The sequence below is a fragment of the Ochotona curzoniae genome, unplaced genomic scaffold, assembly GCF_017591425.1.
Source record: "Ochotona curzoniae isolate NIBS_2020 unplaced genomic scaffold, NIBS_Ocur_1.0 contig_605, whole genome shotgun sequence".
Classification (NCBI taxonomy): domain Eukaryota; kingdom Metazoa; phylum Chordata; class Mammalia; order Lagomorpha; family Ochotonidae; genus Ochotona; species Ochotona curzoniae.
The window spans coordinates 5,804,830-5,820,929 of record NW_024466491.1 but is presented as its reverse complement, the minus strand read 5'-3'; the positions used below and the strand labels follow the sequence as shown (position 1 = coordinate 5,820,929).

Here is a 16,100-nt window from a genome sequence, read left to right as displayed (position 1 = left end):
TCTAACATATATACATAGAAAGGAATGCAATTCAACTCACAGGCGACCTCTCACAGGAATCTCCACAGGCCGGAAGAGAATGAGCGACATTCCAGATTCCAAAAGCAAAACATTGTCGGTCCAGGATAACGTACCCAGGAAACTCTCCTTTGTCTTTGAAAAAGAAATAGAATTCTTCTACAGCAAAGGAAAGTTCAAAGAATATGCCTCTTCCAAACCTGCCCTCCCAATGATCCTTAAAGATGCTCTCTTGCCGGAGAAGCGGAATAGCACCAGCGAGGCAAATGTGAAGAGCATCCCAGTGGAATAACAAGAAGATTAAATCAATGAAGCATGCATTGCTGGAATGGCGGGACAACTTACCACCCGATCGTATTAACCCTGAATGTAAATGACTTCAACTAATCAAACACAATAGATTAGTAGACTGGATTTTAAAAAAAACAAGACATTTATTTTTTGCTTACAGGAGACACATCTCACCAACAAAGATCAGCGGAAACTGCATCTCAAGGGTTTTGATTTTTTTTTTGTTAGTTTCATCTCTTTAAAACACTTTCTCATTAAATTCTTCACTGACTCATAGATCATACAGTAGCATCATTTTCTTCAAGAAGGTTCTTGATTTTCTTTTTCATTTCTTCAGCGACACGTTAGTCACTCAGTAGCATGTTATTTAACTTCACGGCATTGTAAATTTCTATTTTTCTTTCTGTTGTTGATTTTGCATTGTGGCTTTTCATTTAAGGGGATGTGTAGTAACTGTGTCATGGAGACTGTCATATCCAGATGTGAGGATACAATGCAGAGTGCAGCTCTACGTCCAGACAGAGATGGACTTACAATGAAACTGCTTACTATATCTTGACAACAGGATGCTGGACCCTCTGCCATTGTGCATGCCCGCAGTGATGGACATATGACTGTGTATAAAGAACTATAGTATAGTAACAATATAGTGGACCTCAGTGTGGGGGGGGAGAGGGGGTTGGGGAGGGGGGAGGGGAAATCTAGGGTCTATGGAACTATATGATAAATTGATAATAATACTATGTAAAATTTTACAGAGAACAGCGCACGGGTAGGAAGTATTAAGGAAGGGGTGGCTGGAGAGTGGGGACTTGGGAAACAATGGGGCGAGGAGGGAGGGGTGGGTTCTGAATGTGCCCAGTGTCCAGAGCGGGTGTGGAGCGGCTCGCTAAGCCCTTCGCGTGGTGTGGTCGCCCTCTGGTGGCCCCGGGGACAAACGGACCAGGATGCGCGGGCTTGTCCTACCGCCCCTTGGCTGGCTGAGTGGCCAAGGTCTCTGCGTCCACTAAATGGGTCCAATCAAACCCAGCTCCTCCGCGGCTGCAGCGACGCCTCCCACTCAGCCCTGAGGCCACCGCTGTCCCCTACACAGAATGGGGAAACTGAGGCAGGCAGGGCTAGAACCCAGGACCCACACATCCTGCTCTCTCCCCAGTGCCCCTGGAGCGGACCCAACCCCCCTAAACACCACACGCACACACACACACACCCTCTTCTCCACCAGCCACAGCCCCAAGGGGCGGGACCGTGGGTGTCCCTGGAGTCCCCAAGGTGCCAATTAAAGGCTGGTGGCCCGTCTGGGGGCCCAGAGCTGCGGGCGGACGGCGGGCCAAGGCCGAGCCGGGGCCGGAGCCCGGGCGCGCGTGGCGGCTGCTCGCCCTGTGCGGGGCGGCCGTGTTCCTGGCGGCGGCCGCGGCCGGGGGAGCGCTGGTGGCCTGGAACCTGGCCGCCTCGGCCGCCCGGGGGGCTCCTTGCCCCGAAGCAGAGGTGCACAACGCCACGGTACCACCGCCAACTCCACCCAGGGTGCCCGAGGCCGAGGTGCGGGAGCTGCAGCGCAGGCTGGCCGAGGCGGCCGAGCGCGCAGAGAGCCTGAGCGCACAGCTGGTGCGCGCGGAGCGCGGCCGTCGGGGGCTGCAGCAGGCGCTGAAGACCTGCGAGAACCAGCAGGTAGGGGGCCACGGCGGGGGTCGGGGGGGGGAACAGGCGTGGCACCTGCCCATGTCGCAGGATTCCCAGCTCTCCAACTGAGAGCCGCCAGCAGCATCCTGACTCTCATCCCGTGCTAGGCCAGTTCACCTTGCAGTCTGCCTCCTGATCAGAGGGGGTCCCTGAGGGGGGAGAAGCTACCCGCCACATCAACCCGGGGGAGCCCCAAGGGTAACCTGGACCCTGTGCCCGCTCCGGCCCCTCCCCCAGCCGCCTTCGCCCCGGCCAGCAGCCCTGTGCGGACAAGGGACAGTCCTGTCACCTGTAATTAGAAAGCTAAAGTTGGCCTGGGGAGACAGGCAGCGAGCGGAGGGAGGTGCCAGCTAGGCCTGCCCTCTTCCTCCGGATTCTCTTAACCTCTTCTAGTCCCCAACCTCAAAGAGCGGCCACCCTCAGATCCCAACCACCTGCATGTGCTGAGTGACTGCTGTATACTTCTCCCTGCCCAGGAGAGCTTTTTTCTGAAAAACATTCTGTTGGGAAACGGCTGTTTCTTTCCTTTGGAAGGGAGAGAGAGAACTACTCAAATGCAGCTCCCCGAAGGCCATCACACCCAGGCCCAGGCCCAGGAGCATGAGCTGGGAGTGGGATGGGAAGTGGGGCGACCAGGACTTGAACCGGGCACCCTGCTGTGAGGATAGCGCTGGCATCCTGAGCTGCACCACAGCAGCTGCCCAGGGACTCCTGTGACCTCCCAGGGGCCTGGGACAAGCCGGGTGACACGCACCCGCTCTGGGTTCAAGCTCTGCCTCTTCCCCTTGAGGCCCTGCCACATTCTGAGAGAGTCGGACCTGCTTTCTCATAGAATCCTAGGCAGAGCTCAGCCCCACCCACCCCAGAAACCCAGGTGGCTCCTGTGGGTTTGAACCCCCTGCGGTGAGGGATTTTGCCCCTGCTAGTGCTGGCTTGAAGTGGTGCTGGGAGTGTCGAATAGTTGGTCGAGGGCAAGAGACCTCCTCCTGCAGGTGTGGGGGTCAGAGCCTCCAGTTCCCCAAAGGCTGGTGGAAAGCTGGCACGAGCTTCGGAGCACTCAAGGCCGAATTTGCCCACCCCGCAGGGCGGGATCCATTCACACCGTCCTTTGGCCTCCTTCACTGCAGGACCGGCTCCAGACCCAACTCACCACCCTCAAGCTGGAGATGGATGAGGCTAAGGCGCAAGGCACCCAGATGGGGGTCGAGAACGGAGCGCTGGCAGGTGTGTTGTTGCAGTGGGTAGGGAGGGAGGAGGCAAGACGGTGGCTAGATATGCAAATAGCACAGGTGCACCTGCCGAGGAAGCCAGGTACATCCTCGCGCGGCTTGGACGCAGGCATGCATTGAAACAAGCTAACAGTCCATGGGGGTAGGTGAACTTGGGGTCTCCTTCCCGACCTCACTCCCACCCCACGCCTGCGCCCACAGAAGCCCTGGCGCGCTGGGAGGCGGCGGCCACTGAGTCCGCTCGGCTGCTGGAGGAGGCGCAGCGGCAAGTGGGCAGCGCTGTGGCCCAGAGCGAAGCCTGCGCGGCCCGGGAGGTGACGCTGCGGGAACGCGTGTGAGTGAGGGGCGCACCCGGCGGGGTGAGCCAAGGGGCAGAGGTACTGGGAGGTGGGGTGACCTGGAGGGTGAGGACTGAGGCGGGGCCGCGTGGGCTGCACGCCTGCGTCCCTGGGGTTGGACGCAGGTGCGAATTCCCAGGAAGGGTGGGGAGCTGGAGTGAAGGCTATGCAGGGGAGGATGGGTGGGGGTTTCTAGAAGAAGGGGTCCTGGGAATGGCTATGGCTGAAGCTGGGGCACTCCAAGGAGTGGGAGGCCCTGGGCATGAGAGGACGCTCAGACGTGAGGAACCTTCGGGAATGGAAGCCTTAGAAGGGCGCCCAGGTGCTGACCGCGACCCCTCTCCTTTTCCTCCCTGCCCCGCCCCCAGCCACTTCCTGGAGGTCCAGCTCGGTGGTCCCCAGCGCAAAGGCCCGCGCCCCGGAACGCGCTCCAGCACCCGGGTCCGTCCCGGCTCACGCCCTCGCTCTAGGACTCGACCCTGCCGACGCCCCTTGCACCTGGTCAGCGCCAGTGAGCCCCCCGCAGCATGGTAGCTTGGGGACGCACGGCGGGAACCGCCCAGGACGCACGGATCCTGAACGGGAGCTGCACAGGAAGACGCCTGGGCGTGATCGGCTCTCCATCCACTCACCCTCAAACACACACACACACACACACACACACACACACACACACACACAAGGACTGCGGACTCGGGAGGGGTCAGGGGGCCTTTTCGAGCCTCAGTTTACCCGGTCTATACAGTGGGTGCCTGGGATGCTATTTTGGAAGAATTGGTGTTTTTTTAACAGCAGACAGGGAGGAAGATGAGGCCAGAGGGAAACTTGAGACTCAGGGAGTTCGGGGTGCAGGGCGGATGTTCACAAAAAGAACCCCAAGAGATACGTCTGTAATCCAGCCCGACCAGGAGGGCTCCGTCCCCGGTGCTGGGGTTATTTCCAAGGCGGTGAATGTCGTGCTCCCATCCTGAGGGATGCAACGAAACAACGCGTGCGCTCCTTGAACAGCAGCCAGCCCAGCAGAGTCCCCGCGAGGCAGTTAAGATGTCTGAGGAGCAGCAGCCCGCACGGCGCGGCAAGAAAAAGATGTTAAGAGGCACGGATAGAATGCGGGCGAGCGCCTCAAGCGGACGAAAGTGCACGTCCCTGACAAATCAGCCTTTCTTAGTGTTCAGTACGCGTTATTTTCAGTTGCCTGTTACTTTTTTTTTTTTTTTTTGGATAATACTAGTATGTTTTCCATATTGTTACCTTCATGTTTAAAGGGGGTATTAAGGGAGAAGGCCCACCCAATTTCCCACCCTCCCAAGTCCCGGGTGTAGGGCATGCTCTGAGGTTCTTGCTCGAGTGGTTTTGATATTGCAACAGTTATGAATCGCTGTCAATCTTGCCACTCCAAGCACTATGAGGTCTTTGAAAAATCCACTGATTGACATAGTCCATCATAGCTGAGATGGTTGGTTGACCTGTTCTGTCTTCTCTTTTTTCTTCGTTAGGGTTCTGAGTCCAGCATTTAGATTAGGAAGATCTCCAAAGAAACTTCTTGTATGTGCTAACAAGTACAGGGCCAGGCACCGTCCATCGCTCCAATCAGCTGGTGGTTGTAATTGCTGGGTTGGTTCTGTTTTCACTCCCGACTTCCACTGGAACCAATGGGTGTTGCGGTCCAGCCTGGTTCTGCCCCACACATATTTGGTCCTCACCTAAACCAGTAGGAGCTGCAGCCTAGTTGGAGCGACCCACAATAACCCCCACCAGGACCGCCCCTACCCTGGTTTGCCAGTAAGTGTAGCAGTAATCCAGTCTGTCCCACACCCCATTCCACCCCAGCCACTGTTTAGTTTTATGTCCTCCCGTGGAAGTGGTAACCCAAGAGGGATGAGCCCACTATTGCCCTCCCAGGCCTCTCCCACTCCCAGATTCCAGTTACTGCTGCCCAACCAAACCTCGCCCACTTTAATTCTGTTTGCACCAGTAGGAATACTCAGCCCAGCCCAGCTTTTCCCTGATCTAGTCCACATGAGGCACGCAGGTGTGGTAGCTCTGCCTAGTCTGGTCTGCCCCCATCCCAGCCCATGCCCTCCTGCGGAAGTAGCTATCCTGCAAAGGAACCCTCCCTTATTCCCCTGCTGGCTCTGCCTACTTCCTTTCTTGTTCTCAGGCTGGTTGGACGCTGCGGTCCCCCCTGGTACAGGCAACCTCACCTCGGCATTCCATATTGTGCACTAGTCTTTGTTGCGACCGAACCTGGGTCAACCCACACTGGTGCCTGGATTTGCCAGTGGATGACGTGGACAGATTAAGCCTGGTCTTGCCCCCACGTCTGCCAAGTGTATGCCAGTGGGTAGCTTTCCATGGCCTTTTCTGGGCTGTTTCCTATCATGTTTCTTGCGCTGACCTGTCGGGTCTGTGTCCTGCCAGAGGAGTTGCCCAGGCTCCTCCATCAGAACCTCTCCCAATGCCAGGTTACACGCTTACCAGTGGGTCCATGAGCCAACCCTACTCAGTCCACCTCCTGTCATAGCAGGAACTGTGGCTTTTCCTGACTGGCCTTCCACCCAATCTGGTTGTTGCTGTTGGATGTTCCAGCCCAGCCATGGTTTGTCCATACCTACGTATGGCTCACACATGGCTCAGTAGGGGTTTGAGACCTTGCCTAGTCTATCACACATCTGCCCTGGTCCTCCAGAACACCAGGGGGAGTCGGGGTCCAGCCCGGTTCGGTGCATCCAATCCCAGTCCACACTTGTGCCAAGGGAGACTACAACTGTATCCAGATCAGAACGCAGCCCCCCTTCCAGGCCACGCGCCTCTTTGTGGGAACCTCAGCCCAGCTAGGGTTGTCCCCTTTGCTCCCCAACCGAGTCTGTTCCCAGCCATAGATCACTCGCATGCCAGTGGTTGCTCTGACTCAGCTTGGCACAGCTCCTCACCTGTCCCGACCTCTGCTTTAGACGCTGTGGCTTAGCGTCCCTGGCTCATGCAGACCAGTAGGTGCAAGAGCCTAGCTCGCCATGACCTGTGCCCCAGCCTGATTCTGTTCTTGCTGGTGAGCTAAGGTTTGCTCGACCCTGCCCGGTCCACCCCCTTCCCAAACCAACCCGCACATCAGCCAGCCACTGGAGCTACCTTGTCCAGCTTGCCCGACCCCGGGCCTGGACCATGCTACCTTGTCCAGCTTGCCCGACCCCGGGCCTGGACCATGTGGTCATCAGTGAGTGTTGTGACCCACCGGGGAGTTTCCCAAGTTCCCCCACTTGACCCACTCCCGACTCAGATCTCATACATGCGGCGGGTGTTAGGCCAGTGCCCGGCAGTCTGCCCTTGCCTTTGGCCTTATATGAGCTGGCGAACGGTGCAGCCGGCCCACCCCACACCCTGTTTTAGGATGCACATTCGGGTGCTGCTGCCTTGACCAGCCCAGGCTGTTGTTGGTTCCTTTACCTGTGAGTGATGGCAGGCTCCTTGGTCACTGCTAGCTCAGCCCATCAGCACCCCAACTCTTGAGCTAACCAGCGGGACTTGTATTTCCACGGGGTTTGGCCCACACTTCCCCCACAGAATCTACCCAGCCGTAGCTTCCGCATGGACTGGCGTGAGCTGGTCAGCGTTGCTTGGCGGTAGCAAGTTCTGCACAGGACTCGCCAGTGGGCTGGGGTATCCGTCTGTCCCGTGCAGGTCACCCGGTTTGCATGTCCCAACCACCAGGTCCCAGCACCCTCGCTTACCTGCGAGGAAGTGACCTGTCGTAGGGAGTCCCTCCGGATTCATTCCTCACACAGTGGCCTCGACATGGAAGTCCCTAGGCAGGAATTCCACAGCCCAGAGACCCCAGAGCTCGCGGCCGGCAGCCCGCAGGCAGAGCTTGGCACCCGATGGCACACGGGCCGCCTGAGCCCAGCTCACCGTGTGGTCGCGGTGGCTGGAGCCAGGGCCCCAAGCGTGGAGCTGGACCCGGCCTTTCCGCTCGGGTAGAGGGCAGTGGTGTCACCCGCTGCCACTCCCCCTGCTTGGCGATTCCAACGCTTAATCCCGGAGCGACTCTATACCTCCACCTTGTGGGCGGAGGCTGGCAGTGCTACGCAACACTCCACCGGGCAGAGGCAATCACAGTATTTCATATTTGAGAATGAGTTACCTTTTTTTTAAAGATTTATTTATTTTTATTAGAAAGACAGATACACAGAGAGGAGGAGAGACAGAGAGGAAGATCTTCTGTCCACTGGTTCACTCCCTAGCGGCCAAGATGGCCAGAGCTGAGCCAATCCAAAGCCAGGAGCCAGGAGCCTCTTCCAGGTCTCCCACACAGGTGCAGGGTCCCCAGGCTGTGGGCCGTCCTCCACTGCTTTCCCAGGCCACAGGCAGGAAGCTGGGTGGGAAGCAGGGCCACTGGGATTAGAACTGGCGCCCATATGGGATCCCGGTGCGTGCAAGGCAAGGACTTTAGCTGCTGAGCTTTTGCGCTAGGCCCAAACTTTTTTTTTTTTTAAAGCTTTGTTTATTTATGTGAAAGTCGCTTTGGCAAAGCGGGGGTGGGGAGGGCGTTGCACCTGCTGGCTCGCACACCCTCTGCTCCTGCCTAGAACTGGGCCAGGCCTCAGCCAGGAGCCAGGCACTCCATCTGGGTCTCTTCCACGTGGGCTGCAGGGACCCGGGGACCCCAGCCATCCCTGCTGCCTCCCAGCTGACACAACAGCAGGTCGCTGGGCTCACGGTGCGGCCGGGACTTGCAGCCCAGGCACCGGGGCGTGGGATGCGTGTAGGTCCCAGGAGATGCCTTCACTGTGTGCCCCGGCCCCAAAGAACCTTCCAGACCCCACAGAGCGTACTCCCGACACAGTTCAAGCTTTAGCCCCCTGGCCCCGGGCTGGGCTCTCGGGAGAATGAAGTCGTACACCAGCTGTCCCCACTGAGGCCACCTAACCCTCCTGGCCACCTCCCCCGTCCGCTCACCTATCCTGTGGCTTGCCCTTGCACAAGTCCTTTGGAGAGTACGGGCCAGGAGGGGAGGTGACCAAGAAAATGGGCTTCTTCTCATGCCCGGAGGGTAGGCAGCCGCCTGGCTGTCCCAGGGTGCTTGCATGACTTCCAAGGGGAAAAAAGAAGAAAGAGACATTCAACAGATAGAAGTTGTATGTCCCTGCCTTGGGCCCCATTTCCCGCGGTGGGGAAGCCCCGGACGACCCTCCCTCCAACCGCCCCCGTCGGCGATCGGGGAGGAGGAACAGTGGGTGTCTGTGGAATTCCCGGTCCACACCGCCTCTTCAAAGCGCCCCTTGTGGAAGCTGGATGTGCGGCCAAGTTCTCGGGCGCACCCACCTGGGCTCGCCAGCGGCTGAGGGAACAGGGCGAGGTGTGTGCGCGCGCGCGTGTGCGCCCCGCGCGCTGAACGGGCCCATTGATGCCCGTGAGGCCTCGGGAGGCGCAAGGCGGGGCGCCAGGCGGCGGCCACCTAGATTCTTAGAATCACAGGTTGCTTTTTTGGGATGTCCTGGTGGCTGCGGTGGCGGCGGTGGGAGGGGTGTGTGGCGGGGGGAGGCGGCACTTGCAGGACTGCAGGAGGTGCTGAGGAATGTCTGGGGAGACCCTGTGTCCCCCAAGCTGGTATCTCACTGTGGCGTATGTGTTGGGGACTGTGGGGTCAGACGCTGGACGGCCCTGTGGCCGTTCATCTCCCCCGGGTGCACGCCCCAGCGATGTGTGGGTGCCCCACATGGACGAAGTCAGCAGAGGTGAGCAAGGGGCTGCCGCCGGCGGCACAGCGCGTTGAGCCACAGACAGAAAGGCAGCATTCTGTCTCCCGGTGCTGGTTCCCAGTTCTGACCCAGCTCCCTGCCCAGGCACTTGGGACGGCACAAGTGTGTGCCGCCCTGCACCCGCGTGGGAGACCTGGAAGAGGCTCCTGGCTCCTGGCTGTGGATCGGCTCAGCTCTGGGTGTTGCGACCACTTGGGGAGTGAACCAGCAGATGGAAGATCTTACCTACTTCCTTCTCTCTGTGTATCTGACGTTCCAATCAAAATAATTAAATCTTAAAAATAAATAAATAAATCAGAATGGGCCCGGGTGCCCTAGTTATGCCACCGCCTGGGACACCTCACTCCCGGGAGTGGGGACTGTGGACGGGCAGCCCCATCCCGGGGAGTGGGGAGCCACAGCAGGTGGGTGACGATGCTGGTGGGGCGCGGGGACCGGCTAGCTTGCTCCTGGGGGGCAAAGGGGGACGCCTGCCGCCACGTGACGCTCCGTGGGTCTGCGCTGGGTGACGGAGGACACTTTCACATGCGTTCCTGGGTGGGGACGCCCCGTAGCAAAGTGGCCAGGCCACCCGCCGTCATGCCCGCCGCAGGCCTTCGGGTGGCGCGGGGTGGGGGACCGTCCTTCTGCCTGCCGTGGCCTCCCACACTCCTACACAGTGCACCCACGGTGGCAGGCCCCCTTCCGCCCCCTGACTCCCCAGGCCTGCCCCATCTGTGCCCTTCGTGCCCACCCCCCACCCCATGGGTGCTGGAGTCTGCCCTACGCTGCTGAGATTTCCCTGTTGTCCCTGCCAACGCCTTCAGGAATGTATTAAAGGGAGAGAGGGGGAAAAAAAAGTTTCCAATGCAAGCAGGCCTGTTTTATGGCGTTTCGGCCCGGGAATCCGACCACAGAGTGGAAAGGCCACCTCACTGTTGCCGAGCGGCCCTGACGGCCCTGGCCGCCCTCCTGTGTCCTCCACACAGGCGCATGTTCGACGGGATTTTTCCAGCCAAGCCCTCCATCACCACCACTGCGGCTAAGGAGCAGCAATCCGCTGGAAAAACAGATTCAGGAATCGAGCTCGGAGCTGGTGCGTTTTCAGCAGCTTATTCACTCAACAAACTCTGCTTAGGGGCCATCTGCGTGTCCACTTGAGGGCCGCGGGCTGAGGGGGACACAGCATGGGCCCTGGTCCTGCGAGGGTCTGGCTGGGTCACGGGATGCGAGTTAGAGGCCTGGGGTTGGAAGCCACTGGCCAGTCTGGGCAGGAGTGGGGACACGGAGTGAGGGGATTAAGACCCCACGCACAGAGTCCCCGGTGAGAGTGGACGCGGGAACTGTGGACGCATCTGCAGGAGGGGTGAGGTCGTGGTGCAGTGGGTGAGGCTGCACAGGCCCCATCCCACAGCACCGCTGGTTCGAGTCCCGGCTGCTCCACTTCCCAGCCGGCTCTGCGCATGCGCTCAGGTGCCTGGTGTCCCCGCCACGCACGGAGGAGGCCGACGCAGCCTGAGGCCGCTGGCTCCCGCTCGGCCCAGCCCTGCCCGGTTGTTGGGAATATTGGGGAATCAGTCGGGAAGTTCTCTTTGTCTCTCGGTCACTCTGCCTTTCAAGTAAGTTTAAAAAGAGACCCCAGACCCAAAGCAAACCAACAAAACCACATGAAAACTATGCATGCACCTCGGTATTTTGTTTAGATTTCTTTATTTTTATCGAAAAGGCAGATATAGAGAGAGGAGAGACAGAGAGAAGATCTTCCACCCAATGGTTCACTCCCCAAGTGGCCGCAATAGCTGGAGCTGAGCCACGGCAGCCGGGCAGCCGGGACTTGAGCCATGACTTGGGACTTGAACCACGACTGGGGTAAGAGAATTAGCCCATTGAGCTTTTGTGCCGGGGCCCAGGGGAGCCCTCTTAAAGTGACAGCATTTAGAGGGAAGGAGCCCCAGGTTTGCAGCAGGGGAGGTGGAGGCACAGCAGGGCCTAACGGAGCCAGAGGAAGAATTTGAGCTGATTTCTGATGTTGAAACATCCCCTGTGTGGTGCAGAGAGGAGAAAGCTCGACCAGGCAGGGCCGGGGTGGGGGGCCGCAGGAAGGAGCAGCGTGGTCCCCAAAGCTGCTGGGGCCTCAGGTGGGGAGGCTGGGAGCTTTAAGGGCCCTGGAGTGGTGGGGAAGGGGGAGAGGTCGGAGAGGGAGGGGTTGCCGCCAAGGCAGGGGGTGGAGCCAAACCATCACCTCCTCTCTTGCCCCCATCCTTGCCAAGCTTGGGGCAAAGAGATGGGGTGGGGGTGAGCAGGCGGGGGGTCCTGCGTTGGCTCTGTCCTAGACCCTCGGGGTTGAACCAAGTGGAGACACCCCACGTGCCACTGGCCGCAGTCCTGGCAGCATGCGAGGCGTGCAGAGGCCCAGGGGGCCCTTGTGGCTGCCCTGGCTGTGGCCCTGGGTGGAGGGGTGCGGCAGGATGGTTTTAAAGGTTAACATAACAAGCCACCAGCCCCACAGCCAGCCAGGGACCAACAGGCCCCATCAATCCCTCCACTCCAGGCAAGCCAGGACAGAGGCAAAATGCTGGGACCCCATAACTGCCACAGAGGTAGGCGTGTCACTGCCCTTCCGGAAGGGTGCGAGTGGGTGGGGAGCCCCTGCAGCTGCCCCAGGGAGCTCAGTGTCACTCCTTGGGGCTCCAGACTAACAGTGGTCCCCGGGGCGTTGGCTGCTCATCTCTGAATCGGGCATGGCAGGGCCAGGGCTATGCAGCCCACCCCAGGGAGTCCCTGCGACTGTCATGGCAACCCTTCCACCTTCACCCCGTGTCCGACACAGCTCACCATTGCTTTACAGACGTACGGACCAGACACCTTTTAAAATTCTAATTTCTGGGCTCAGTGCGATGGCTCACCTGGCCCACACTGGGGTCTCATACGGGCACCAGTTCGTGTCCTGGCTTATCTCCACTGCCCATCCAGTTCCCTGCGCTTCACCAGGGGATGGCCCGAGAGCTTGGGGCCCTGTCACTCATGTGGGAGACCTGGGCGAAGCTCCTGAGTCCTGGCGTGGGCTGCTGCAGCCGTCCGGGGAGTGAGCCAGCAGACGGAAGTTCTCTTGCAAATAAACTGCGAGAATTGCCAAGCAAGGAGATGGGCCGCGAGTGTGGCCCCCGCAGAAGGGCCTCCCTTCACTGGCTTTTGGCTGCCTCCCAGGCTCCACTGGACCATCACGGTCGGCTGCCCCGTGGTGGCCGGGGGACAAGACACGGTGGACGTCATTTGGTCATCGCACTGGCCTCCAAGCCGGCGGCGGCAGTGACGGAGAAAGGAAACTGCCCCCCGCCAGCGGGCTTGGAAAGAACAGGCTGGCGGCGCTGTCCCCTGCCCAGCCTGCGCGTCAGGAGGCCAGCTACGGGCCACTCGCTCAAAAGTCTGAGCGCCGCTGTGGGAAGAGGGGACCCGCTGACAATGGCTGCGGGAGAAAGGGGCTGGTGCGGCTGGGGGCGGCCTGGGGGGTACGCGACCTGCACCCCTCCACCAGTCCAGGTTTGACCTGGCATGCTTGGCTCCAGCCCCAGCCCTGCCCACAGGCGGGCTCTGTGATTGGCTCAAGGAAGATGATGGGACCTGAGCTGGGCCAATGAGAATGAGCCCTGAGACTAGGGGACTGTTCTTTTTTTTTTTTTTCTTTTGAAGTGGAGATGAGAGGGGCGGTCTTGTCACACCTGTAAGGGGCCACCTGGGCGAGGCTGTGTAGGAGGGGTTGGGCCCTGGTGGGGACCCAGCAGAGTGAAACCGGTTCAGCACAGTAGGCCAATTCTGTTTTTAAAGATTTATTTATTCTTATTGGAAAGTCATGTGTATATATATATATATCTGGAGAGAGAGAGAGAGGAGGTGAGACAGAGAGGAAGATGGCACGCCCCCCAGGTGGCCCCAATGGCTGGAGCTGAGCCAATCTGAAGCCAGGAGCCAGGAGTTTCCTCCTGGTCTCCCACACGGGTGCAGCGTCCCAAGGCTTTGGGCCGTCCTCCACTGCTTTCCCAGGCCGCAGGCAGGGAGCTGGGTGGGAAGTGGAGCTGCCAGGATTCGAACCAGCATTCACATAGGATCCCCGTGTGTTCAAGGCGAGGACTTTGGTCACTAGGCTACCGTGTCGGACTCACAGAAGGCCAGTTCTGAGGGTGCACTGATGCCAGAGGGGGGAGGCATCCCTGGGGGCCATCGGGCAAGGGGCGGGAGTGGCTGCCTAGGAAAGCAGCTGTGGACGGCCCAAAGCCTTGGGACCCTGCACCCACCTGTAGTCTCCTGCACACGCCATGGTCCAGGCACAGCGGAGGCCAGTACACCCCACTCTGATCCAGCTGTCCACTGTCTCTCAGGTGTGCACGACCGGGGTTCAGCGTGGTGGAGGAGGCTGCCACAGAACCCGTGTGACCCAGCTGTATTCAGTCAGCACGCTCAGGGCACCGTGGCTCAGCTGCAATGACGAGAGAGAGAGAGAGAGAGAGCCGGTGAGAGGACAAGTACCCCAGCCCCAGGCCCCGTCCCTGCTCTGCCCGTGGCCCTGTCCTCCCTCCCCTCGGCTCCGGCTTCACCTGCCCTGTCCCTGGTCCTCCCCCGAGGCTTTGGCTGGTGGCAGCCTCCACCTGCTCTCAGCTGTCCTTCTGTGCCCACGCTCAACGCCCCGACCCAACCCCTGCCCTGCAGCTCAGCTGCCCCCTCTCAGAGGCCGTCCACAGCGGGGCTGGAAGCCGTGGGCTCGGTCAAGTTGCCTCAGCCTCCCTGGACGCCGTGCTGGCCCCCCGCAGCCTTCGCCTCTGCGCTGGCCCGTGTCGGGGCCTGGATCCCTGCCCGCCCGCAGCCGGCAGGGTAAACACAGCTCCCTCTGCCTTCCTCACGCCGTCCATCACACGGAACAAGGGCCTCCTGTGATGGAGTCGGGGCCGGGATGGGGCAGCCGGGGCCCCAGGCCATCCCAGCTCCCTTCTGCTTACCACCTTCCCCCTAGGGAGTTTGGGGACCCATGGGGGGGCACCCCGCTTCTTGTGGATGGGCCATGGGCTCTTGAAGGGAGAGGGGAGTGACTGCTCTTTGAGCACTAAGACTTCAACCCGAGGAGAAGCGATACACCTGGCCGGGCCTCAGTCTAGCCACCTGTAAAGTGGAGCTTTCCATGGCTAACACCGGGGGAGGGTGCTGCTCTTTCTTAGGAAAAAAAAAAATTATTTTATTGCAAAGGCAGATTTACAGACAGAAAGGGGGGGGCACAGAAAGGAAGATCTTCTGTCTGCTAGTTCACTCCCCAAGTGGCTGCAACAGCCGGTACTGAGCCGATCCACAGCCAGGAGCCAGGAACCTCCTCCAGGTCTCCCACGCGCAGGTGCAGGGTCCCAAGGCTGTGTGCCGTACTGCTTTCCCAGGCCACAGGGAGGGAGCTGGGTGAGAAGTGGGGCTGCCGGGATTAGAACTGGAGCCTGTATGGGATCCAGGCACCGGCAGAGAGAGTGCTAGCCACCCTTTCTTACTTGTTAGGGCTGTTGTCACACTAACAACACGTGATGCCAGTTCCCAGAGAGACGAGAGACAGGAAGCAAATTAAATAAAACTGAAAACTCGGAGCTGATCCCAGCGGCCTCCGGTCCGGGTCGCCCGGCACCAGGGCGTTTTCCCCTGTGCCTTGCATGGCACTGGTGCTGGGGATGGGCTGGCGGAGCTCAGCGGGTTAATCCTCCACCTGAGTGCCGGTCCCCCCAGGGAGGGGAGGGGAGCAGAGGGCAGGGGTCCCCCCAGGGAGGGGAGGGGAGCAGAGGGCAGGGGTCCCCCTAGGGAGAGAAGCTCAAACTGCTTGACAAGGCAGCTTGCTCTGCAAGTCTCCCCCATGGCTGCCAGAGACAGGCAGTGTACCACTCTGCTGCCCGCCCGCCTGCCTGTGGAGCGTGTACACGTTACCAGGCAGCCCTGCTCGGGGAGGCCCTGATGAATTCCCCAGACCCGGGGCCTGCAGCTGGGCCCTGCCCAGACTCCCTGGGGCGGTGGCAGGGGTGGCTGCTGCCGCTGCTGGAGTTTTTCCCTTCTGGATTCGGCGGGGGTTGGGGAGGAGGGGGCGGGAGGCGGAGGGAGGCAGCAAGCCGGGGGCGCCCACATGTCTCCTGGCCCAGCAGGCGTCTGCCAGGAAGGGTCCCAGGGGCCGCATCACGCAGGCTCCAACATACCACCACCTCCTCCTTCCCTTCTCCAGGCCCTGCTCTGGCCTTGGCCGAGCTCCTGGAACCACTGGGCCTGGCACGGCGGGAAGAGGGGGGGGTGGGTGGCGGTGCTGGCTGGGGCACTAGCCAGAGACAGGGGCCAGGAGATGCTGGGCAAGGGACCCCCATCCCAGGACAGGAGGGTCTCGGGCCAGCAACAGCAGGCTTCCCCTGGACCTGGGGGCGCAGGCAGTAGGGGGTGCAGCCGATCCTGGCAGGCTGTGTGACCTCAGGCTATCTCGTCACCCTCTCTGAGTGAGCAGTACTTCATGTCGCCCTCGGACACCTAGGCTGCACCAGGGCTCAGAGGGGTTTGGCCATTTTGTCAGGCTAACACAGTGGGGGTCCTGGTCAGCTCTGGGACTCCGCGCCCCCCCATCCTTCCCCTGCCCCCCCCAGGCTGACTTGCCTGCAGGGCCCGGGGCTCACAGCAGCAGCATGATGGCAATTCCATGGCTAATCGCACCCCTCTGCAAGGTCCCCTGGGGTCTCCCAGGCCGGGAGTGGGGGATCCAGGAGGCGGGCGGGATGACCCCAGCTGGCCCTCCTCGCTCCACTCACCGC

At 60.3% G+C, this 16,100-nt stretch overlaps 1 protein-coding gene across 1 annotated transcript; it reads left to right on the top strand.

Moving 5' to 3' along the window:
- Positions 1-346: 346 nt before the first annotated feature.
- On the top strand, positions 347-13,725 carry LOC121163029 (coiled-coil domain-containing protein 194-like). The gene is made up of 7 exons (XM_040990257.1): positions 347-372; positions 1,620-1,980; positions 3,120-3,216; positions 3,423-3,555; positions 10,284-10,390; positions 12,502-12,718; positions 13,671-13,725. The coding sequence occupies exons 1-7, from the start codon at positions 347-349 to the stop codon at positions 13,723-13,725; spliced, it is 996 nt and encodes a 331-aa protein (XP_040846191.1).
- The last annotated feature ends 2,375 nt before the right edge of the window (positions 13,726-16,100 follow it).

Bases quoted from the DNA above. Each gene is read 5' to 3' on its own strand.
- LOC121163029 (XM_040990257.1), top strand. From the start codon at position 347: ATGGCGGGACAACTTACCACCCGATC. The intron at 3,217-3,422 runs GTGTGTTGTTGC...CTGCGCCCACAG, and splicing joins CGAGAACGGAGCGCTGGCAG to AAGCCCTGGCGCGCTGGGAG. The intron at 12,719-13,670 runs GTCTGAGCGCCG...ACTGTCTCTCAG, and splicing joins TACGGGCCACTCGCTCAAAA to GTGTGCACGACCGGGGTTCA.